This window comes from Lolium perenne, chromosome 7 (genome assembly GCF_019359855.2).
Source record: "Lolium perenne isolate Kyuss_39 chromosome 7, Kyuss_2.0, whole genome shotgun sequence".
Taxonomy (NCBI): Eukaryota; Viridiplantae; Streptophyta; class Magnoliopsida; order Poales; family Poaceae; genus Lolium; species Lolium perenne.
This window is the reverse complement of record NC_067250.2, coordinates 191,342,507-191,368,160: the sequence shown is the minus strand read 5'-3', so window position 1 is coordinate 191,368,160 and position 25,654 is coordinate 191,342,507. Positions and strand designations below refer to the sequence as shown.

The following is a 25,654-nucleotide window of genomic DNA, read 5'->3' as shown; positions in this document are numbered from 1 at the left end:
TAAAGCTTGAGCCTTTGGGGTACCAAATACCATATCTTGGGGTATCAACCAAATACCGAAAGATTCTTTTGAGAGCCATCATGTGGCTCTCCTTAGGAGAAGCTTGATACCTTGCACACACACCAACACTCAACACTATGTCCGGTCTAGACACACAAAGGTAAAGCAAGGATCCAATCATGGAGCGATATACCTTTTGATCCACCTCTTTACCATTGGGATCAAGTGCAAGATGACATTTAGTAACCATAGGAGTGGCTACACCTTTCATCTCGGTCATCTTGAACCTCTTGAGCATGTCTTGGAGATATTTTGCTTGGTTGATGAAGGTTCCTTCTCTCAATTGCTTGATCTCAAAACCAAGGAAGAACTTCATCTCTCCCATCATAGACATCTCAAACCTATCGGTCATAAGCTTTGAGAATTCATCATTGAAAGCTTTGTTAGTAGAGCCAAAGATAATATCATCAACATATAATTGGCAAACGAAAAGCTCCCCATTGACCCTCTTAGTAAAAAGAGTGGGATCGATTAGCCCAACATCAAACCCACGGTCTACCAATAATTCTTTAAGGTGATCATACCAAGCTCTAGGAGCTTGTTTGATACCATAAAGAGCTTTATCAAGCTTGTAGACATGGTTAGGGAAGTTGAGATCCTCGAACCCCGGGGGTTGCTTAACATAAACCTCTTCATGCAAAGGACCATTAAGAAATGCACTTTTCACATCCATTTGTTGTAACTTAAAGTTATGATGCGATGCATAAGCAAGAAGGATACGGATGGACCCAAGGCGAGCCACGGGAGCATAGGTTTCTCCAAAGTCAATTCCTTCAACTTGAGAGAACCCTTGAGCCACCAATCTTGCCTTATTCCTCACAACATTTCCAAACTCATCTTGCTTGTTCTTGAATATCCATTTAGTGCTAATAACATTGCGGCACTCCTTTGGCTTCTTTAATAAGGTCCATACTTTGTTGCGCTTGAAGTTGTTGAGTTCTTCAAGCATAGCTTCCAACCAATCCGAATCTTCAAGGGCTTCAAATACTTTTTTGGGTTCCACTAAGGAGATATAGGCATGATGATTGCTAAAGTTAGCCAATTGCCTTCTTGTGGAAACCTTTGCCCTTACATCACCAAGAACCTTATCATGAGTGTGTCTACGAAGTTCAAGGTTCCTATCTCTTCTTGCTAGACGAAGGGCCTCGATCTCCTCCTTGGTTCTTCTTGGCCTTGGAGGTATCACTTGATCAACTTGATCTTTTGGGTCCCCGTCTTGACCTTCAACTTGAGCAACTTCAATTTCTTGAGTGTGCTCAACCTCATGTGCTTGATCTTGGACATCATTTGGTGCGGAGCAAAAATCAAATGGATACTCGTCGGAGCCATCATGAATTCTTGGTTGATCTTGTCCTTGATCTTGTCCTTGATCTTGCACACAAGAGGGAGAGTCTTGTTCTTGTTCTTGGGTTGGTGCATCATTTGCTTCACATGATGGGGTTTGTTGATGTTGAGAAGATGAGGGCTCCACCGTGGTAGAGCATAGTCCTTCCCGAAACGCCACACCGTGTCCCTCAACGGGGCGGAAAAATCCCACACCCATTCTTACTATGGCATCTTGAGGTATTTCATCACCTGCACATACATCAACTTACCCCACTTGGGAGCCATCATTTTCTTCGAACTTCACACTACAAGATTCGATGATAATCCCGGAGGCTATATCAAAGATTCTATAAGTGTGAGATTCGGCACCGTAACCAACAAATATACCCTCCAAAGCTTTAGGAGCAAATTTAGATAAACGAACCCCTTTGATTTTGTAGAAACACTTACACCTGAACACCTTGAAGTATGAGATATTAGGCTTGTTCCCGATGAGTATTTCATATGGAGTCTTGTTCAAGCCCTTGCAGAGATAGAGCCGGTTAGAGGAGTGACAAGCGGTGGAGATGGCTTCGGCCCAAAAGTTATAGCGGGATTTATACTCCGCCATCATAGACCTTGCCATATCCATGAGAGTCCGGTTCTTCCTCTCCGCAACACCATTTTGTTGAGGGGTGTAAGCAGTGGAATATTGATGTCGAATCCCCTCATCACTAAGAAAGTCATTGAGTGTATAGTTCTTGAACTCGGAGCCGTTGTCACTTCTTATTGCCATAATGAGGAGGTTGTGTTGTCGTTGCACCTCGGTAGCAAAGTCAATGAATATTTGTTGAGTCTCATGTTTCGTCTTGAGAAAGTAGACCCAAGTGTATCTTGAGTAGTCATCAACAATCACCAAGCAATGTTTCTTCGCACCAAGACTTGCATGAGTAACAGGACCAAAGAGATCCACATGAAGGAGCTCCAAGATCCTCTTGGAAGAGATGATGGTCTTGCTTGGATGCGGAGAGTCATGCATTTTGCCTTCAACACAAGCCCTACAAACACGATCTTTGGCAAAAGACACATTTTCCATTAGTCCCACAATATGGTTCCCCTTGTGAAGACTTTGCAAAGTTCTCATGTTGACATGGGCTAGGCGGCGATGCCACAACCAACCCACGTCCGCCTTTCCAAATAGGCACATCGCACTTGTCGTGGTGGTCCCCGAAAAGTCCACCACATACAAGTTGTGTTCACGATACCCAACGAATGCGACTTTTAGAGTCTTGCTCCACAAGAGGACCACAATATCATTATCAATAAAGACGGCGAAACCCATCTTGCCATGGGCGGAAACGGAAAGCAAATTGTAACCAAGGGTTTTGACAAGCATGACATCCACAAGAGTAATGTTGTGTGCAACCACAACCTTGCCAAAACCCAATACCTCGGATGTAGAATTATCGCCAAAGGAGACGGTGATATCATTTATGTTGGGCCTCAACTCCTTGACGAGGTTCTTGCCGCCGGTCATATGACTTGTACATCCACTATCAAGTACCCATTTTGAACCTCCGGCGGCATAGTCCTACATGAGATCAATTCTTGGATTTAGGTACCCAATTTTCAATGGGTCCTCTTTTGTTAGCAACAAGGGTCTTTGGGACCCAAATAGACCAAGCAACATAACCATCATATGGACCAACATATTTAGCATAAAAATCACCATAATAATCTTTAAAAAGAACATAGTGAGGGTTATCTATTCCCGCACCATCATCATTAATGGTTTTTCCCTTTCGGGTTTCACCATTAGCTTTCTCATGTGCGGGCTTGGCCTTTCTCTTGTTTGCCTTTTTAGCCTTGGTATTAAAACCAAGTCCCTCCTTCCCATTGTTTGACCTTTGCTTACTCAAAAGATCATCCAAGGAAAGTTTACTTTGGGGAGAGGAGGCCTTAGCAAGTTCATCCTTCAACCTAGCATTTTCCTCAATAATATTTGCATGATCACATGAGGGAGTAGAGGTACTAGGTATGTCATATGAAGCAAGCCTAATTTGAAGTTGCTCATAAGACTCAGAGAGGAGAGAGTATTCACTCTTCAAGGCTTTGTGAGCCTTGTCTAGTTCATCTAGATCCTTCACAAGTTTCTCATGATCAACACCAAATTTGGCCTTTTCCTTTATAAGCACTTTAGTCTTAGCTCTAGCAAGATCTCTAGCTTTAGTGAGCTTGTTAAGTTTATCTTGAGGTTCTTCAAGATTTTCTAGCCTCTCTTCAAGAGATGCTATAGTTTCTTGACATTCCTCAAGAGCATTTTTAAGAGCATGTATTTCTAGAGAGTCTTCTCTTTCTATTTGGCACTTTTTCTCAAGAGTACCATTTAGTTGAGCTATACGAACCATGAGACTTGAAACATGCTTCTTAGTGTTACCTTGTAGGTTAAGAATGAAATCATCAAACTCTAGCATTTCTTGTTTCACTTTTAGACTATCAAGATCAACCCCTAAATCATTTGAAGTGTTAGGTGTAGAGGGGGTAGGAGATGGTACCTCGAAAGATTTAGCCATGAGGAAACTTTCTTCCTCCACATGAATGACCTCATTGGGAGATTCACTTGTTGATGACGAGTTAGTGGAGAGGGAGGCAAGAGCAACCAATCCATTTGAGTTTGCATCTTCTTCATCATCAACATCTTCATCTCCGGAGGTATACTCTTCTTGAGTTGATAGCACAATAGATGTGTCCAAGGTGGACCTTGCAATGAAGCAATGTGCATTCTTGAATTGAGGGTTCTCATTGGGTGAATCAAAGAGAGAGGAAGAGGGAATGTTGGTAGTGACAATGGCGGCCACTTCTCTTGAGCTTTCCTCTTCATCATCACTAGCACTTTCAATCTCATCGGAAGAGTATTCTTCTTTAGTCACTAGCACAATCCTTGAGGGCCTTTTGCCCTTCTTGTTCTTGCTATAGAATTTATTGTTGGGGGGCTTTGAATACTTGCCCTTTGAGTCTTTGCTCTTGTCCTTGGGGATGAGCCTTCCACCATGAGTCTCCCTATTCTCATAGGGACATTCGGCAATGAAATGGCGCTTGTCATTGCAATTGTAGCAAGATCTTGTTCTTGGGCCCGAGCTTGAGGGACCCCTTGAGTTGTTTCTTCTTATGTTGTCTTCTTTGGCCTTGGATGGATCAATCCATAAGGTGTTTGCATGGAACGCCATGTGGTCATGGTAGTGGTGTTCCAAGTCTTCCGGATAGACCATGCTCCAAGATGCCCTATAAGATTCTTGAGGAATCACTTCTTCCACGGAGTTGACCACCAAGGCAAGGTTGGACCCTTTTGACATCCCAAGAGCACGATTGCGAGAATCATGAGAGTTTTGCTCAAGCACCTTGAGAGCTTGCATCTCTTGCACGGCTTGTTGAGAGGTGAGAGAGGCATAGCATTCTCTACCGACAAGAGTCTTGACATCAATAGGCTCAAACGACATCATGCAATCAATGTACTTTTCCTTGATCCAAGAGTCATCAATGTGAGTGGCACCAACATTCCGGAAGGCACCGGCAACGGTGAGAAGTCTTCCATACATGTCTTCATGATCTTCATCTGGTAGCCTCATGAATCCTTCGGCTTTATTCCGAAGAGCATTATACTTGTTCCTTCTTGTGCTCTCACTTCCAATGCAACTCGCGGCCAAACCATCCCAAGCTTCCCTGGCGGTGGTGAAGTGCCGAACACGAGACAACTCCTTTGTCCCCACACTAGTTTGAATCATGTGCAAGGCGGTGTTGTTGAGTTGACTATCAACCGCTTCTCTTCTAGTCAACTTGTCGGGGTTGTAAGGCTTGAAGCCTTCCACGATGATTCTCCAAAGTTCATTGGAGGCACTGCGAACATGAGAGCTAAACTCAAATTGCCAAGTATCGTAATCATTAAAGGAAAACTTAGGTGGGTCGCCTCGAATGTTTATATGAGGGTGAGGAACCGGTATATCGGGAGATAGAAAAGGAGGAGCCACTCGATTGTAGCTCTCACCTCCACTAGTTCCTCTAGGAGATGCAATGGTAGACACGGGACGGGGCGGAGTCGAAATCTCGGAAATCATCTTTCTCATGCTTTCCATTTGAGCTTCCATGGATGATCTCAACGAGTCGAAATCATCCATGGTGACCATCTTAGCCTCCCCTTCCATAGGTCCATCGTCCGGCATACTCTTAGGCGGTTAAGCCCGAAATAAGAGCCGAGGCTCTGATACCAATTGAAAGGATCGTATGCCGCACCTAGAGGGGGGGGGGTGAATAGGTGCTAACCAATTTTTAGTTCTTTTTCGATTTAGGCTTGACACAAAGGTAAATTCTCTCGATATGCAACTAAGTGAATTTACCTATATGACAAGATAAGCAACTAAGCAAGATATAGCTACGCAATATAAGAGATAGAATAGGATAGAGGTAACCGAGAGTGGAGCACGCGATGACACGGAGATGATTCCCGTAGTTCCCTTCCTTTGCAAGAAGGTACGTCTACGTTTGGAGGAGTGTGGTTGCTACGAAAGCCAAACCAACAGCCACGAATGCTTCACTCAGATCTCCGGTGAGCAACGCCACGAAGGCCTAGCCCACTTCCACTAAGGGATTTCCTCGAGGCGGAAACCGGGCCTTTACAAGGTTCTTGGGGCACACATCCACAACTGAATTGGAGGCTCCCAAATCTGTAACAATACAACAATCAACAACAGCACATCAACACAAATCAACTAGGGAACCAAATAGGAACACTAGCATGAGATCCCTCAAACAAATGAGGGGGAAATGAAAAACGCTTTGGTGAGGATGTAGATCGGTGTCTTCTCCTTCGAATCTCCAAAGATCAAGAGCACTTTAGTCTTAGCTCTAGCAAGATCTCTAGCTTTAGTGATCTTGTTAAGTTTATCTTGAGGTTCTTCAAGATTTTCTAGCCTCTCTTCAAGAGATGCTATAGTTTCTTGACATTCCTCAAGAGCATTTTTAAGAGCATGTATTTCTAGAAAGTTTTCTCTTTCTATTTGGCACTTTTTCTCAAGAGTATCATTTAGTTGAGCTATACGAACCATGAGACTTGAAACATGCTTCTTAGTGTTACCTTGTAGGTTAAGAATGAAATCATCAAACTCTAGCATTTCTTGTTTCACTTTTAGACTAGCAAGATCAACCCCTAGATCATTTGAAATGTTAGGCGTAGAGGGGTTAGGAGATGATACCTCGGAAGATTTAGCCATGAGGCAACTTTCTTCCTCCACATGAATGACCTCATTGGGAGATTCACTTGTTGATGAAGAGTTAGTGGAGAGGGAGGCAAGGGCAACCAATCCATTTGAGGTTACATCTTCTTCATCATCAACATCATCATCTCCGGAGGTATACTCTTATTGAGTTGATAGCACAATTGATGTGTCCAAGGTGGACCTTGCCATGAAGCAATGTGCATTCTTGAATTGAGGATTCTCATTGGGTGAATCAAAGAGAGAGGAAGAGGGAATGTTGGTAGTGACAATGGCGGCCACTTCTCTTGAGCTTTCCTCTTCATCATCACTAGCACTTTCAATCTCATCGGAAGAGTATTCTTCTTTAGTCACTAGCACAATCCTTGAGGGCCTTTTGCCCTTCTTGTTCTTGTTATAGAATTTCTTGTTGGGGGGCTTTGAATACTTGCCCTTTGAGTCTTTGCTCTTGTCCTTGGGGATGAGCCTTTGATGCGCGTGGTTGACGTATTGTCTTTTCGTTCGACACGCGTCCGTTGGGAACCCCAAGAGGAAGGTGTGATGCGCACAGCGGCAAGTTTCCCTCAGTAGAAACCAAGGTTTATCGAACCAGTAGGAGTCAAGAAGCACGTTGAAGGTTGATGGCGGCGAGATGTAGTGCAGCGCAACACCAGGGATTCCGGCGCCAACGTGGAACCTGCACAACACAAACCAAGTACTTTGCCCCAACGAAACAGCGAGGTTGTCAATCTCACCGGCTTGCTGTAACAAAGGATTAGATGTATAGTGTGGATGATGATTGTTTGCAGAAAACAGTAGAACAATTGCAGTAGATTGTATTTCAGTATAGAGAATTGGACCGGGGTCCACAGTTCACTAGAGGTGTCTCTCCCATAAGATAAACAGCATGTTGGGTGAACAAATTACAGTTGGGCAATTGACAAATAAAGAGGGCATGACCATGCACATACATATTATGATGAGTATAGTGAGATTTAATTGGGCATTACGACAAAGTACATAGACCGCTATCCAGCATGCATCTATGCCTAAAAAGTCCACCTTCAGGTTATCATCCGAACCCCCTCCAGTATTAAGTTGCTAACAACAGACAATTGCATTAAGTATTGCGCGTAATGTAATCAGTAACTACATCCTCGAACATAGCACCAATGTTTTATCCCTAGTGGCAACAGCACATCCATAATCTTAGAGATTTCTGTCACTTCCCCAGATTCACGGAGACATGAACCCACTATCGAGCATAAATACCCCCTCTTGGAGTTAATAGCAAAAACTTGGCCAGAGCCTCTACTAATAACGGAGAGCATGCAAGATCATAAACAACACATAGATATAAATTGATAATCAACATAACATGGTATTCTCTATTCATCGGATCCCAACAAACACAGCATATAGAATTACAGATAGATGATCTTGATAATGTTCGACAGCTCACAAGACCCGACAATTAAGCAAAATGAGGAGAAGACAACCATCTAGCTACTGCTATGGACCCATAGTCCAGGGGTGAACTACTCACACATCACTCCGGAGGCGACCATGGCGGCGTAGAGTCCTCCGGGAGATGATTCCCCTCTCCGGCAGGGTGCCGGAGGTGATCTCCTGAATCCCCCGAGATGGGATTGGCGGCGGCGGCGTCTCTGGAAGGTTTTCCGTATCGTGGCTCTCTTGCGGGGGTTTCGCAACGAAGGCTATTTGTAGGCGGAAGGGTAGGTCAGGGGGCGTTGCGAGGGGCCCAGGAGACAGGCTGGCGCGGCCAAGGGTGGGGCCGCGCCGCCTGCCCTCCTGGCCACCTCGTGGCCCCACTTCGTTGACTCTTCGGTCTTCTGGAAGCTTCGTGGCAAAATAGGACCCTGGGCGTTGATTTCGTCCAATTCCGAGAATATTTCCTTACTAGGATTTCTGAAACCAAAAACAGCAGAAACAAAGAATCGGCACTTCGGCATCTTGTTAATAGGTTAGTTCCAGAAAATGCACGAATATGACATAAAGTGTGCATAAAACATGTAGATATCATCAATAATGTGGCATGGAACATAAGAAACTATCGATACGTCGGAGACGTATCAGCATCCCCAAGCTTAGTTTCTGCTCGTCCCGAGCAGGTAAACGATAAACAAAGATAATTTTTGGAGTGACATGCCATCATAACCTTGATCATACTATTGTAAGCATATGTAGTGAATGCAGCGATCAAAACAATGTAAATGACATGAGTAAACAAATGAATCATATAGCAAAGACTTTTCATGAATAGTACTTCAAGACAAGCATCAATAAGTCTTGCATAAGAGTTAACTCATAAAGCAATAATTCAAAGTAAAGGCGTTGAAGCAACACAAAGGAAGATGAAGTTTCAGCGGTTGCTTTCAACTTATAACATATATATCTCATGGATATTGTCAATGTAAAGTAATATAACAAGTGCAATATGCAAATATGTAGGAATCAATGCACAGTTCACACAAGTGTTAGCTTCTTGAGATGGAGAGAGATAGGTGAACTGACTCAACAATAAAAGTAAAAGAATGGTCCTTCAAAGAGGAAAGCATCGATTGCTATATTTGTGCTAGAGCTTTGATTTTGAAAACAAGAAACAATTTTGTCAACGGTAGTAATAAAGCATATGTGTCATGTAAATTATATCTTACAAGTTGCAAGCCTCATGCATAGTATACTAATAGTGCCCGCACCTTGTCCTAATTAGCTTGGATTACCGGGATTATCGCAATGCACATGTTTTAACCAAGTGTCACAAAGGGGTACCTCTATGCCGCCTGTACAAAGGTCTAAGGAGAAAGCTCGCATTGGATTTCTCGCTATTGATTATTCTCAACTTAGACATCCATACCGGGACAACATAGACAACAGATAATGGACTCCTCTTTTATGCATAAGCATGTAGCAACAATTAATTTTCTCATATGAGATTGAGGATATATGTCCAAAACTGAAACTTCCACCATGGATCATGGCTTTAGTTAGCGGCCCAATGTTCTTCTCTAACAATATGCACGCTCTAACCATAAGGTGGTAAATCTCCCTTACTTCAGACAAGACGAGCATGCATAGCAACTCACATGATATTCAACAAAGAGTAGTTGATGGCGTCCCCAGGAACATGGTTATCGCACAACAAGCAACTTAATAAGAGATAAAGTGCATAAGTACATATTCAATACCACAATAGTTTTTAAGCTATTTGTCCCATGAGCTATATATTGTAAAGGTAGAGAATGGAAATTTAAAGGTAGCACTCAAGCAATTTACTTTGGAATGGCGGAGAAATACCATGTAGTAGGTAGGTATGGTGGACACAAATGGCATAGTGGTTGGCTCAAGTATTTTGGATGCATGAGAAGTATTCCCTCTCGATACAAGGTTTAGGCTAGCAAGGCTATTTGAAACAAACACAAGGATGAAGCGGTATAGCAAAACTCACATAAAAGACATATTGAAAACATTATAAGACTCTACACCGTCTTCCTTGTTGTTCAAACTCAATACTAGAAATTATCTAGACTTTAGAGAGACCAAATATGCAAACCAAATTTTAGCATGCTCTATTTATTTCTTCATTAATAGGGTGCAAAGTATATGATGCAAGAGCTTAAACATGAGCACAACAATTTCCAAGTATCACATTATCCAAGACATTTTAGCAATTACTACATGTATCATTTTCCAATTGCAACCATATAACAATTTAACGAAGAAGAAACTTCGCCATGAATATTATGAGTAGAGCCTAAGGACATATTTGTCCATATGCAACAGAGGAGCATGTCTCTCTCCCACACAAAGAATGCTAGGATCCATTTTATTCAAACAAAACAAAAAACAAAAACAAACCGACGCTCCAAGCAAAGCACATAAGACGTGATGGAATAAAAATATAGTTTCAGGGGAGGAACCTGATAATGTTGTCGATGAAGAAGGGGATGCCTTGGGCATCCCCAAGCTTAGACGCTTGAGTCTTCTTGAAATATGCAGGGGTGAACCACCGGGGCATCCCCAAGCTTAGAGCTTTCACTCTCCTTGATCATGTTGTATCATCTCCCTCTCTTGATCCTTGAAAACTTCCTCCACACCAAACTCAAAACAACTCATTAGAGGGTTAGTGCACAATCAAAATATACATGTTCAGAGGTGACATAAATCATTCTTAACACTTCTGGACATTGCATAAAGCTACTGAAAGTTAATGGAATCGAAATATCCATCGAACATATCAAAACAGGCAATGCGAAATAAAAGGCAGAATCTGTCAAAAACAGAACAGTTCGTATTGACGAATTTTATTGAGGCACCAGACTTGCTCAAATGAAAATTCTCAAATTGAATGAAAGTTGCGTACATATCTGTGGATCACTGACGTAAATTGGCATAATTTTCTGAGTTACCTACAGAGAATTTTGCCCAGATTCGTGACAGCAAAGAAATCTGTTTCTGCGCAGTAATCCAAATCTAGTATGAACCTTACTATCAACGACTTTACTTGGCACAATAAAACACTAAACTAAGATAAGGAGAGGTTGCTACAGTAGTAAACAACTTCCAAGACTCAAATATAGAAACAAAGTACTGTAGTAAAAACATGGGTTGTCTCCCATAAGCGCTTTTCTTTTACGCCTTTCAGCTAGGCGCAGAAAGTGTGTATCAAGTATTATCAAGAGACGAAGTGTCAACATCATAATTTGTTCTAATGATAGAATCAAAAGGTAACTTCATTCTCTTTCTAGGGAAGTGTTCCATACCTTTCTTGAGAGGAAATTGATATTTAATATTACCTTCCTTCATATCAATGATAGCACCAACAGTTCGAAGAAAAGGTCTTCCCAATATAATGGGACAAGATGCATTGCATTCAATATCCAAGACAAAAAAAATCAATGGGGACAAGGTTATTGTTAACGGTAATGCGAACATTATCAACTTTCCCCAAAGGTTTCTTTGTAGAATGATCAGCAAGATTAACATCCAAATAACAATTTTTCAGCGGTGGCAAGTCAAGCATATTATAAATTTTCTTAGGCATAACAGAAATACTTGCACCAAGATCACATAAAGCATTACAATAAAAGTCATTGACCTTCATCTTAATGATGGGCTCCCAACCATCCTCTAGCTTCCTAGGAATAGAAGCTTCGCGTTCTAATTTCTCTTCTCTAGCTTTTATGAGAGCATTTGTAATATGTTTCGTGAAAGCCAAATTTATAGCACTAGCATTAGGACTTTTAGCAAGTTTTTGTAAGAACTTTATAACTTCAGAGATGTGGCAATCATCAAAATTCAAACCATTATAATCTAAAGCAATGGGATCATCATCCCCAATGTTGGAAAAAATTTCAGCAGTTTTATCACAGGCAGTTTTAGCAGTTTCAGGCAGTTTTTCGCGCTTTGCATTTGAAGTGGAAACATTGCTAACACCAATTCTTTTATTAGTAATAGTAGGAGGTGCAGCAACTTGTGTAGCATTAGCATTACTAGTGGTGGTTATAGTCCAAACTTTAGCTATATTATCTTCTTTTTCATTTTCTTCTCTTTCCCATGTAGCACACAATTCGGCCATCAATCTTATATTCTCATTAATTCTAACTTGGATGGAATTTTCTGTAGTAGTAATTTTATTATGATGATTTTCATTAGGCATAACTTTCGATTTCAAAAGATCAACATCAGCAGCAAGACTATCGAATTTAGAAGCAAGTATATCAATTTTCCCAAGCTTTTCTTCAACAGATTTGTTGAAAGCATTTTGCGTACTAATAAATTCTTTAAGCATGGCTTCAAGTCCAGGGGGTGTGTTCCTATTATTGTTGTAAGAATTCCCATAAGAATTACTATAGCCGTTGCCATTATTATAAGGATATGGCCTATAGTTGTTACTAGAATTGTTCCGGTAAGCATTGTTGTTGAAATTATTATTTTTAATGAAGTTTACATCAACATGTTCTTCTTGAGCAACCAATGAAGCTAACGGAACATTATTAGGATCAACATTATTCCTATCATTCACAAGCATAGACATAATAGCATCAATCTTATCACTCAAGGAAGAGGTTTCTTCGACAGAATTTACCTTCTTACCTTGTGGAGCTCTTTCCATGTGCCATTCAGAGTAATTGATCATAATATTATCAAGAAGCTTTGTTGCTTCACCAAGAGTGATGGACATAAAGGTACCTCCAGCAGCTGAATCCAATAGGTTCCGCGAAGAAAAATTCAGTCCTGCATAAAAGGTTTGGATGATCATCCAAGTAGTCAGTCCATGGGTTGGGCAATTTTTAACCAAAGATTTCATTCTTTCCCATGCTTGTGCAACATGCTCAGTATCCAATTGTTTAAAATTCATTATGCTACTCCTCAAAGATATAATTTTAGCAGGGGGATAATATCTACCAATAAAAGCATCCTTGCATTTAGTCCATGAATCAATACTATTCTTAGCCAGAGATAGCAACCAATCTTTAGCTCTTCCTCTTAATGAGAAAGGAAACAATTTTAATTTTATAATGTCACCATCTACATCCTTATACTTTTGCATTTCACATAGTTCAACAAAATTATTGAGATGGGCAGCAGCATCATCAGAACTGACACCAGAAAATTGCTCTCGCATAACAAGATTCAGTAAAGCAGGTTTAATTTCAAAGAATTCTGCTGTAGTAGCAGGTGGAGCAATAGGTGTGCATAAGAAATCATTATTATTTGTGGTTGTGAAGTCACACAACTTAGTATTTTCCGGAGTACCCATTTTAGCAATAGTAAATAAAATAAACTAGATAAAGTAAATGCAAGTAACTAATTTTTTTTGTGTTTTTGATATAGCAAACAAGATAGCAAATAAAGTAAAACTAGCAACTAATTTTTTTGTATTTTGATTTAGTGCAGCAAACAAAGTAGTAAATAAAATAAAGCAAGACAAAAACAAAGTAAAGAGATTGGGATGTGGAGACTCCCCTTGCAGCGTGTCTTGATCTCCCCGGCAACGGCGCCAGAAATTTGCTTGATGCGCGTGGTTGACGTATTGTCTTTTCGTTCGACACGCGTCCGTTGGGAACCCCAAGAGGAAGGTGTGATGCGCACAGCGGCAAGTTTCCCTCAGTAGAAACCAAGGTTTATCGAACCAGTAGGAGTCAAGAAGCACGTTGAAGGTTGATGGCGGCGAGATGTAGTGCGGCGCAACACCAGGGATTCCGGCGCCAACGTGGAACCTGCACAACACAAACCAAGTACTTTGCCCCAACGAAACAGCGAGGTTGTCAATCTCACCGGCTTGCTGTAACAAAGGATTAGATGTATAGTGTGGATGATGATTGTTTGCAGAAAATAGTAGAACAATTGCAGTAGATTGTATTTCAGTATAGAGAATTGGACCGGGGTCCACAGTTCACTAGAGGTGTCTCTCCCATAAGATAAACAGCATGTTGGGTGAACAAATTACAGTTGGGCAATTGACAAATAAAGAGGGCATGACCATGCACATACATATTATGATGAGTATAGTGAGATTTAATTGGGCATTACGACAAAGTACATAGACCGCTATCCAGCATGCATCTATGCCTAAAAAGTCCACCTTCAAAGTTATCATCCGAACCCTCCAGTATTAAGTTGCTAACAACAGACAATTGCATTAAGTATTGCGCGTAATGTAATCAGTAACTACATCCTCGAACATAGCACCAATGTTTTATCCCTAGTGGCAACAGCACATCCATAATCTTAGAGATTTCTGTCACTTCCCCAGATTCACGGAGACATGAACCCACTATCAAGCATAAATACCCCCTCTTGGAGTTAATAGCAAAAACTTGGCCAGAGCCTCTACTAATAACGGAGAGCATGCAAGATCATAAACAACACATAGATATAAATTGATAATCAACATAACATGGTATTCTCTATTCATCGGATCCCAACAAACACAACATATAGAATTACAGATAGATGATCTTGATCATGTTCGACAGCTCACAAGACCTGACAATTAAGCACAATGAGGAGAAGACAACCATCTAGCTACTGCTATGGACCCATAGTCCAGGGTGAACTACTCACACATCACTCCGGAGGCGACCATGGCGGCGTAGAGTCCTCCGGGAGATGATTCCCCTCTCCGGCAGGGTGCCGGAGGCGATCTCCTGAATCCCCCGAGATGGGATTGGCGGCGGCGGCGTCTCTGGAAGGTTTTCCGTATCGTGGCTCTCGGTACTGGGGGTTTCGCAATGAAGGCTATTTGTAGGCGGAAGGGTAGGTCAGGGGGGGTCACGAGGGGCCCAGGAGACAGGCTGGCGCGGCCAAGGGTGGGGCCGCGCCGCCTGCCCTCCTGGCCACCTCGTGGCCCCACTTCGTTGACTCTTCGGTCTTCTGGAAGCTTCGTGGCAAAATAGGACCCTGGGCGTTGATTTCGTCCAATTCCGAGAATATTTCCTTACTAGGATTTCTGAAACCAAAAACAGCAGAAAACAAAGAATCGGCACTTCGGCATCTTGTTAATAGGTTAGTTCCAGAAAATGCACGAATATGACATAAAGTGTGCATAAAACATGTAGATATCATCAATAATGTGGCATGGAACATAAGAAATTATCGATACGTCGGAGACGTATTAGCCTTCCACCATGAGTCTCCCTATTCTTATAGGGACATTCGGCAATAAAATGGCGCTTGTCATTGCAATTGTAGCAAGATCTTGTTCTTGGGCCCGAGCTTGAGGGACCCCTTGAGTTGTTTCTCTTGATGTTGTCTTCTTTGGCATTGGATGGATCAATCCAAAAGGTGTTTGCATGGAATGCCATGTGGTCATGGTAGTGGTGTTCCAAGTCTTCCGGATAGGACATGCTCCAAGATGCCCTATAAGATTCTTGAGGAATCACTTCTTCCACGGAGTTGACCACCAAGGCAAGGTTGGACCCTTTTGACATCCCAAGATCACGATTGCGAGAATCATGAGAGTTTTGCTCAAGCACCTTGAGAGCTTGCATCTCGTGCACGGCTTGTTGAGAGGTGAGAGAGGCATAGCATTCTCTACCGACAATAGTCTTGACATCAATACGCTCAAACGGCATCATGCAATCAATGTACTTTTCCTTGATCCAAGAGTCATCAATGTGAGTGGCACCAACATTCCGGAAGGCACCGGCAACGGTGAGAAGTCTTCCATACATGTCTTCATGATCTTCATCCGGTAGCCTCATGAATCCTTCGGCTTTATTCCGAAGAGCATTATACTTGTTCCTTCTTGTGCTCTCACTTCCAATGCAACTCGCGGCCAAACCATCCCAAGCTTCCTTGGCGGTGGTGAAGTGCCAAACACGAGACAACTCCTTTGTCCCCACACAAGTTTGAATCATGTGCAAGGCGGTGTTGTTGAGTTGACTATCAACCGCTTCTCTTCTAGTCAACTTGTCGGGGTTGTAAGGCTTGAAGCCTTCCACGATGATTCTCCAAAGTTCATTGGAGGCACTGCGAACATGAGAGCTAAACTCAAATTGCCAAGTATCGTAATCATTAATGGAAAACTTAGGTGGGTCGCCTCGAATGTTTATATGAGGGTGAGGAACCGGTATATCCGGAGATAGAAAAGGTGGAGCCACTCGATTGTAGCTCTCACCTCCACTAGTTCCTCTAGGAGATGCAATGGTAGATTTGATAGTGTTTAAGTTATCACCATCCACGGGTGTGGTAGAGGAGGGTAATACCGAAGTATCATCCTCTTCTAACGCATCCGTGACATTAACCTCTTTGGTGGGAGCCACGGGAAGGGGCGGAGTCAAAAGCTCGGAAATCATCTTTCTCATGCTTTCCATTTGAGCTTCCATGGATGACCTCAATGAATTGATATCATCCATGGTGACCATCTTAGCCTCCCCTTCCGTAGGTCCGTCGTCCGGCATACTCTTAGGCGGTTAAGCCCGAAATAAGAGCCGAGGCTCTGATACCAATTGAAAGGATCGTATGCCGCACCTAGAGGGGGGGTGAATAGGTGCTAACCAATTTTTACTTCTTTTTCAATTTAGGCTTGACACAAAGGTAAATTCTCTAGATATGCAACTAAGTGAATTTACCTATATGACAAGGCAATCAACTAAGCAAGATATAGATATGCAATATAAGAGATAGAATAGGGTAGAGGTAACCGAGAGTGGAGCACGCGATGACACGGAGATGATTCCCATAGTTCCCTTCCTTTGCAAGAAGGTACGTCTACGTTTGGAGGAGTGTGGTTGCTACGAAAGCCAAACCAACAGCCACGAAGGCTTCACTCAGATCTCCGGTGAGCAACGCCACGAAGGCCTAGCCCACTTCCACTAAGGGATTTCCTTGAGGCGGAAACCGGGCCTTTACAAGGTTCTTGGGGCACACATCCACAACTAAATTGGAGGCTCCCAAATCTGTAACAATACAACAATCAACAACAACACATCAACACAAATCAACTAGGGAACCAAATAGGAACACTAGCATGAGATCCCTCAAACAAGAGAGGGGGAAAGAAAAACGCTTCGGTGAGGATGTAGATCGGTGTCTTCTCCTTCGAATCTCCAAAGATCAAGAGCTTTGGTTGGGGGAGGAAGGAGATCTTGCAAATCTTGTGTTTCTTGAGGTGGCTCTAATGGAGGTGAAGCTTGGCAGATTTCTTGTGCAATGATTGAGCAAGCTTCCAAGGTAGAAGAAGGGGGTATTTATACCCCCCAGAAATCCAGCCGTTGCAGTCTTCGGGGGGCCGGATAATCCGGCCTAAGTTGGGGCCGGATAATCCGCCCCTCACCAAAAATCCGGCCTATGGAAAAATCCGGCCAAATGTCCGGCCAAAAGTCCGCCCCATGTCCAGGGCTGCTTCGCGTCTGGTCCTTAGCCATTTTTGAGAGGGCCGGGTATTTCGAGAAAATCCGGCCCGGATTATCCGGCCCTGGGGAATTTCCGGGCAATAGTCCGGCCAATAATCCGGCCCCTATACTGAGCCACATTTCCTCTGGTCCTTAGTCGTTTCTTGGGGGGCCGGATATTTCAAGAAAATCCGGCCCGGATAATCCGGCCCTATGGAATTTCCGGCCAAATGTCCGGCCAAAATTCCGGCCCCTGTAATGAGCCACAATTCCTCGAGTCCTTAGCCAGAAATTGGGGCCCGGATATTTTGCAAATATCCGGCCCGGATTATCCGGCCTGGTGGTCCTTTTCAGCTGTCTTTTGACTCGTGTTTCCACACAAGACACACACATATTCATGTACCTATATACATCCTGCACCACTTCATCAAACATTAGATTATCGCATACATTGACATCAAACACACAAAACATATTGTGAGAGATGTTCTTTCACCTTCCTCAGCTGAAGAAATGTTTCAGGACCACTGGTGTGTTGATGCTAAGCACACCCATTATGATTGAGAACTTCATTAAGGCAAATGCGCCCTCAGATTGCGGAGAAGAAGTAAGCTCAACCACATCACAAGCATTTTTCCAACTTTTTAAACTGTTTCTTACCATGTTTCCCTACATCCTTGTATTCTAACTATGTATATTGTCTTCTGAAAATAGGAAATCTCAAGGTATAGGGAAGCTGCACAAGAGATGTATAGCGAAATTGATGTAGCAATTGCAAAGTTCTCGATGCAAGTTTCAACCATTAATACTGCTAAAAAACAGAAGAAATCTTCAACCAGATCTACACCATCTTCAAGAGGTCCAACTGAGAACAAGACTCGACAGCAATTTTCAGGAGAGGAAACTGATGGTTCAGATTCTGATTACCAAGTCAACTTGTCTGGGTTTGAAAGCGGAAGTGAAGGCGAAGGAAGCAAGGAGAATGCATATGGCAGTGATTATGATGATTTTGTCAGTGTTCCCAGGAAGAGGAAGAATTGCAATCGAGTTGTGCAGCAGAAGCGTCAATCAGATGACTTAGGAAGAAATGATGAGTTGCCTTGCAAGGTGGTTCAGTCACATGTACTCAAAGAACTGACAAAAGCACCAGAAGTTGTTTTTCCTGCACCACAACTACTAGATGACAACATAGCTCGAACAGCGAATGACACAACTTGTAAGCTGCCAAGGCCAAGCAAACTCAAACAAAAGAAGAAGATCAAGGCTGCCAATGTGAACTCCGATGCAGTACCCAAACAGATGATAGCACCAGAAGTAGTTTGTGTTCCACAACAGCATCAAGACAGTGTTGGTGCAACTAATGTTACAACTACGAAGCTGCCAAGGCCAAGCGAACCCAATGGAAACAAGAAGAGGAAGTCTGCCGATGTGAACTCCGATGCAGAACCGTCTAACAAGGCAAGATATGTGATTCTTCCTCAGGAAACCAGAGGGACACCAGTTGGGGATTGCGCACAAGAATCTCACGGCAATGAGTTGCAAGTGGAAGAAAAAGGTTGCCATATCTGCTCTGGAAAACTTGAGATTGTATGCTTCCGATTCACAGTCAAGTAATGATCTTATTGGATGTGAAGTGAGTGCACATCCAACTACAGCTGAGTCACGAACACTTGCATTACCAGGAAGAGGATGCTTGAAGCAAACCGAGGACTGTTCATCTGTGCATGCCATCAGGAAAGTAACAACTTACTGTCCAGCTATAGACATGTCTGATGCGAGAACCATTCACGCCAAGTTGACAGATGCCCCCTCGAAGGATCTGTTGCATCTGTTGTTCATCCTGAAGAGGCATCTCTTACAAAGAAATCAGTGTCTTGGGCAGCCGACGCAGTGGTCAATCTTAATCAACAGTGCATACCACCTGTTCATCCTATCAAGGATTTGCATACTGCCCAAGAAAATGAAACTACAACATTACCTTTGATTACACCTATTCTGCAGAAGGGAAGCCCAACCACCATTGCTAGGAGGCCTGTAACCAGATCAATGTCTCCATTGAAGGCAGCAAGTTCTACCAATACTGATGTCATTCCAGTTACCAGATCAAAGTCGTGTCTGAACCCAATGTTTATTTCCAGAGAAAACGCCAATGTAGAAGAAGGAAGATATAGTCCTCACACTGGAAATAACAACAACGACACTACTACTCCTGGTAGCCATGTAAAGTTTGAAGTAGCGACTCGATGACACGACAACAAAGAAGCTTGATTTTCACATCACTGCATACAAGGACAGACAAAGTTTATGGCTGCCCGGGGAAGCAGGATCATTTGATCTGGGGTTTGATAGTCCAAACAAAGAAAATGATAAAGGTAAAGAAGAGCTTGTCACTGGGCTTCCTGTGATTACTTCAAGCAATGAGGATGAGTTCTATGGACCAGCTGAAGATTATGAAATGCTTGCAGCCATGGTGGGTGAAAAGTATTTCCCAACAAGCTGCTGCACTTTGAATGTTACTTCACTTGAGGACACTGCAAAGCAGAAAGTAACTTCTGAACATGTAACTTCAGAGGGAACATCCAGTAAAACTCCTATTCCTCAGGTTCACAAGAAAAGAGTAATAAAGCCAACAAAGACGCGGCTATCTCCATATGTTCAGCAGGGCAAAAAAACTGAAGAAACTATTACAAAGGAATCAATTGACATGTACAACCGAATATGTATGCATGGATCGAAACAGAAGACACATCTGAAGGGTCACCTGATAGTTGATTATGGAACATATTTTGTTCATGTCCCGGATTTTGCTGATTCAGTCCAACCTGAAGGTTGGATAAGTAATTCGACTATGGAGGTTGGATTACATGTTCTCTCTAAAGAATTGGAAGCACAGAAAAAATGTGTGATGCCTCTCATCATAGCTGTAAGTGTTACATATAAGAACCCCCTCACCTTTTTAATATCCATGTTTAGTAACTCAAAGACAAATGTAACTAGGTTTTGTCTGTAGCTAATCTGTATACCTCTCATCAAATGTAACTCTGTTAAATTTTGAGAAGTAACTCTGTTAAATGTAACTAGGTTTTGTCTGTAACTAACCTGTATACCTATGTTTTTCGAAGTTACACATCTGTTTTAAATTTTGAGAAGTAACTCTGTTAAATTTTATTATGTACATGATAACATGTTAACTTTTTTTAAAAGATCATAATAATATCATTTTAGGCTACTTCAAATCCTGATCTATTTTCTTGCTATTCTTGCTGACTAGAACAAATTGCGAGACCATGCCTTCACTGGCAAGGACATTAAGAGGGTGTTTTCATTCACAGAGAATAACCGTCTTGACCACAAAGAGCAGGTTACATAAACTACTTTTTTCCCTCCACATAGCTGTTTGCTTTTTAACTTCCAACTGTGTTGACAGAGTTACATATACAGGTCATGTTTCCTGTACTACAGAACTTATCTACTATCGACGATCCAAAGTACTTTTGTGGACACTACTACCTAATCAAACTCAATCTCAAGGCTGAGAGGTTCGAAATTTTTGATTCCTTGAGGAATCTTGGGGACAAGAAGCTCAAGAAAGATAGTGCAATCATAATTGATTATGTTAAGACTCTCTGGGCCAGAAACTACAAGCAGTCAAATGTATCAATTCAAAACTACGAAACGATTTACATCCCATCTCCTAAACAACTTACAATGTAAGTTACCCCATATTTTCTCTCTTTTTTGTCTACATTTTTTCAGACATTTGCATTCTAGCAAAACTTCAAAAACTAACACTGTTTTTGCATTTCCTTTTTTGTTGTAACACACGTCAGTTGTGATTGTGGGTACTCAATGTTGAAATGCATTGAGTTATGGGATGGAAGAAAGTTGGGTCATTTCGACCAGAAGGAAATGCCACTATACAGGATGCTATACAGCTTCAAGTGGCTTGACTGGTGGGAGAACAAGATTTCATGGCGAAACAAGTTCAAAGCCAAAAAATGACAAGTTTTACAAAATGGTAATTCATGTAATGTTTTTTCCCAAATCATTTTTGTGTCTTCTATTTATGCAAGACAACACGGTTCACCGAGTGTTATGCTTCTGGTCATACATTGCAAATCAACATATATATCTTTCACTTGGGAAACACAAAGTAGTTTTCAGTAAACTCAATACTAGAAAATGAAACACAAGTAAACACCACTAATCTAAACACTCTGCATCTTCGATCCATATGGCTCAAGCAGTACAAGAAATTTTTCTGTCCAACTTTTGTTTCTACTTCTCATGTGCTGACACAATTTTTTACTTCCTCATCATTGGAAAAGCTGAATAATTGGTGTCTTCTCTTTCATTGCAATCTTAGATGGACAATCTTTTGGATTATGCAAGCTTGACCCACATATTGTACATTTTGTTGGTTTTGCAGGTTTAAGATGTAGTCCACTCTTCTTCCTCTTCTCATCTGGCCTCCCTTTTGTTACTGTCAAAGGTGGATCCCTAGCTTTCTTGTTTACATGCATATTATGTTCAGCACCAACAGTTGAGCTGCTAGGATTTTCTGTAGTTTCAGCATGTTCTGCACATGGAAGAACTGTTTCCTTCTGCTTCTTTTTTCTCTTCAATGCATCTGCCGCTTGTTTCTTCATTGCTGCAAATTCAGCTTCCATTGCACGCATATGTTTCCTAGCCACTTCATCTGTTTTTTCTGAAGCACATGCATTAACTGCTAGTTTTGCGAAATCTTTAGTGAGGTTACCATAGCGAAGTAACCTCATTTCCTTCCTAGACAATTTGCCCGCTGGCATCTGCTGGGGTTCAGTCTGAGGAATACGTATGTCGGGAGGGGGAATTGACCACCTAGGTAGAATGTAACGTTCTGGCATTACTTCTACTTTACCAACAGCAGACATAACCTTTATTATATGGCAACAAATCAACCCATCTCTAGTAAATTTGCAGCATTCACAACTGTATTCGTCTTGCTCCAGATTTGCAGTTATCCTGTAATTCCTTGCTCCATAACCAAACACTGCATTTCTGATTGGAGAAACCTCAAACAATGAAGGATTAATTTGTTGTATGTTGTAGGATGTAAATTTCTTCAACTCAAGTTGAAATCGCCTGAATATGGGAAGTGTGTAAATGGATAGTACTTGCTCCTCCATTGGAAAGTCACACCATGTTTTTAGAGTTTTGTCCTCACCCATAAATTCATGTGAATCTTCAGTAATATCTATCCTCTCTTGTAACTTCATGTATTGTTTGAAGAAATGTAGCAGGCTTGCATTTGGGTCAACATATCTCTTCAGAACTGCATTGAATCCTTCACTGCGTGCAGTAGTTTGTAGGAAAGGGAAGAACCTATCCATAAAATAAGCTGGGACAAATTTAGCTCTAATTTCATATAGGTAAGCAAGGTCTGTGTTGTCCGATACACCATGCCTCTCAATCATCTCTCCCCATCGGTTCTCAAACTCGACAGGTGTCAGGCTATAGTCAACAATTTCATTGAACTCCCTTCGTAGTTCCTCATGCTTCGCCATGAAAGGGCCGAGAGGGGATCCTTGTGCATTTTGCATTATATGCCACCGACAGTTCCTATGGCACGAGTTAGGAAACATTTCCTGGATGGCAGTAGTAATAGCAGCATCCTGGTCAGTGATGATATTCAGAGGGTGTAAACCATCCATAGCATCCAGGAACTGCTCAAACAACCAGACAAAGTTACTTATCTTCTCATTCCTCAAGAAGCCACATCCCAACTGGATTGTCTGCCCATATCTGTTAATTCCAATAATGGGTGCACACGGCATCTTATAAGCGTTTGTCATGTATGTAGTGTCAAAGGATATGCAGTCATTGTAATTCTTGTAAACTTCTCTAGTGGGTCCATCGACCCAAAATATATTTTCAATCATGTCCTCACTATCAAGTTTGTATTTGTAGAAGAAATTTGGATCTTCTTTCTTCAGTTCCTCAAAGTAACTAAGAAGCTCTGGTATGTCTTTCACATTTTGCTTCTCATCTATACTTGCCATGTAGTTACTTATTGTCTTCGTGTCATAAGGAACTGCTTTTCCTGTTCCATAAAGCTCAGACATGATATCCATTATTCTTCCTGCTGAGAGGTTCACACTGTCTAACAGATCAATGAACTTCTTTTCTTCTTTTGGTATTTTCTTGTGTGATCGTAAATACTTCTTCAAACCAAGCTTCTTGATAGTTTCATGAGTGTGCTCTTCAATGAACTGTGTTACTTCCCATATTGAACCCTTCCTTTTTACACGCATTTTTGCTTGACAGTTAGTCCGTATCGTGATTGCTCTGTTCCTCAACTTCACTGCCTCAGTCTCTTCCTTCTCTGAATTAGTTCCAGACTTGTTGCACACAAACAAGTACTTGTCCTTCTGCTTGTCCAATACTGGATTTCTGGAAGAACTCATCTTCATAGAGAAACCAACATGTTCGGCATACCTGTTGTAGTGTACTTTAGCAGCCTCCCACGTATCAAATTTCATACCTAGGTATGGTTTACGTGGTGCAAATCCTTCTGGCGTTGACTGCACCTCACCATCACTGCCACTTTGTTCACTAGACAATGTTTGACCAGTCGGAGCACCATCAGTAGTATCATCTACTGACATGAATCCAGAATTAGCACCAGTACCATCTACTGATGCGCCTTGGACTGGTGCTTCAGTTCCATCTGGTTCAATGAAGTCATCATAGCCAGGCGGATGGTTCAGGTCAATACCATGCAGGTTAAACCAATCCATTGCCTGCAATGAAGAAACAAGTTAAAACATTTTTTTGTTACTTCACCCATGTTTGGCATCAAAATAAAACAGCAAAGGGCAAATTACTTCTTCACATTGTTTGATTAACAAGCATCAGCTACTGTTAGCTTTATACAAGTACTGTTTTATGGTTCTTACACCCTAATTTTCTTTCTTTTTTCATGCAGATATCATTCATGCCTACATCAGTGTTCCAAGAGCGCTATGTTTGTTTTACTGGTTGAATACTTCCTGCTGTCTACAAGATCAACACAACCAGGTTCTCAGCTTGCAACTCCCTGATGGCTTCTACAGAATTCAAAGGTCATCAACTAGATTACTTCCTGAAGGCTAAATTGTCAAGTAGATTACTTTCCTGAAGACTTCTACTGACTTTGGTACAGACAACAACTCAGGCATGAGTACGTGTTACTTTCCATGTGAGTAACATGTGAGTTCCATCCAGTATGTAACTTTGGGCTGTGGTGGATCTGGATGGAACTGCTAGAACTGGATGGAACTGCTAGATGAAAACTGGTAGAACTGGATGGAACTGGATGAATTTGAATTATGTTTTTGCCTTTGTTTACCTTTCTTACTTCTCTGGGCGTCGTCCAGATGAAGCAGCTCCTGCTGTGTTACTTCCTGAAGGATCTGGGGATCAATTCATGGAGGTTCTAGGGTTTGCCTCCCCTTCCTGCTGCCTCCTGTTGCTCCTGGCGGCGGTGGAGAAACATGGGAGGAAGAAGAACCCAGATCTGGTTAGGTAGGATCCTCTTCTATAGCTGCTTCCGTCGAGACAAAGTGGCGTGGGTTGTTTCTTCGTTGTTTTAACGTGGGTTGTGTGGTCCCGTCATTTCCTTTGGGGGAAAGAAGAAAAAACGCGTTTTGCCTCTAATGGGCTGTCCGAACTGACCACCGGGGTAGGCCCAATAGTGGTTAACCACTGTGTAGTCAATCCCTTACAAGCATTGTAGATTTCCAATAGGAAATTGTAGATTCCATCACCTTCCGTTTCATACGTTTGCACAAAACATCACTTGAACGGATTTTTTACGGTTTCCACCAAGTATAGCTCTAATCTGTTGCGGTTTTCACCCCTTAGTCATCTAACCAACCAATTAATTCGGTTGACCGCAAAATAATAGTTGGACATCGCATGTCAATGCAATAATAAATGTACAAAAAAGTTAAAACTTAAAATATATAAAAAGGGTCTCCAATCATGTGTCCCAAACGATGTCTGGCTCGTCGCATTCAAATGGTATATTTCAAAGTTCCAGCTATCGGCGCGTGCGCCGTCTCGAATATTACAGAACCGGGAGTTCGGGACGCAGATACAACTAGAAGAACAGGTTGGGTCCCGATGTCGACTGCGATGTTGAAGCCATTGCCCGTTGTT

The 25,654-nt window shown here is 42.0% G+C and overlaps 1 protein-coding gene across 1 annotated transcript; it reads right to left on the bottom strand.

Annotated features, from left to right (window-relative positions):
- Nucleotides 1–21,789: 21,789 nt before the first annotated feature.
- Nucleotides 21,790–24,252, bottom strand: LOC127315693 (protein FAR1-RELATED SEQUENCE 5-like). Its single transcript, XM_051346164.1, has one exon. It carries the CDS (start codon nt 24,250–24,252, stop codon nt 21,790–21,792), a length of 2,463 nt encoding a protein of 820 aa, XP_051202124.1.
- Nucleotides 24,253–25,654: the final 1,402 nt, after the last annotated feature.

Coding starts and splice junctions, on each gene's coding strand:
- LOC127315693 (XM_051346164.1), bottom strand. CDS start 24,252: ATGGATTGGTTTAACCTGCATGGTATTGACCTGAACCATCCGCCTGGC.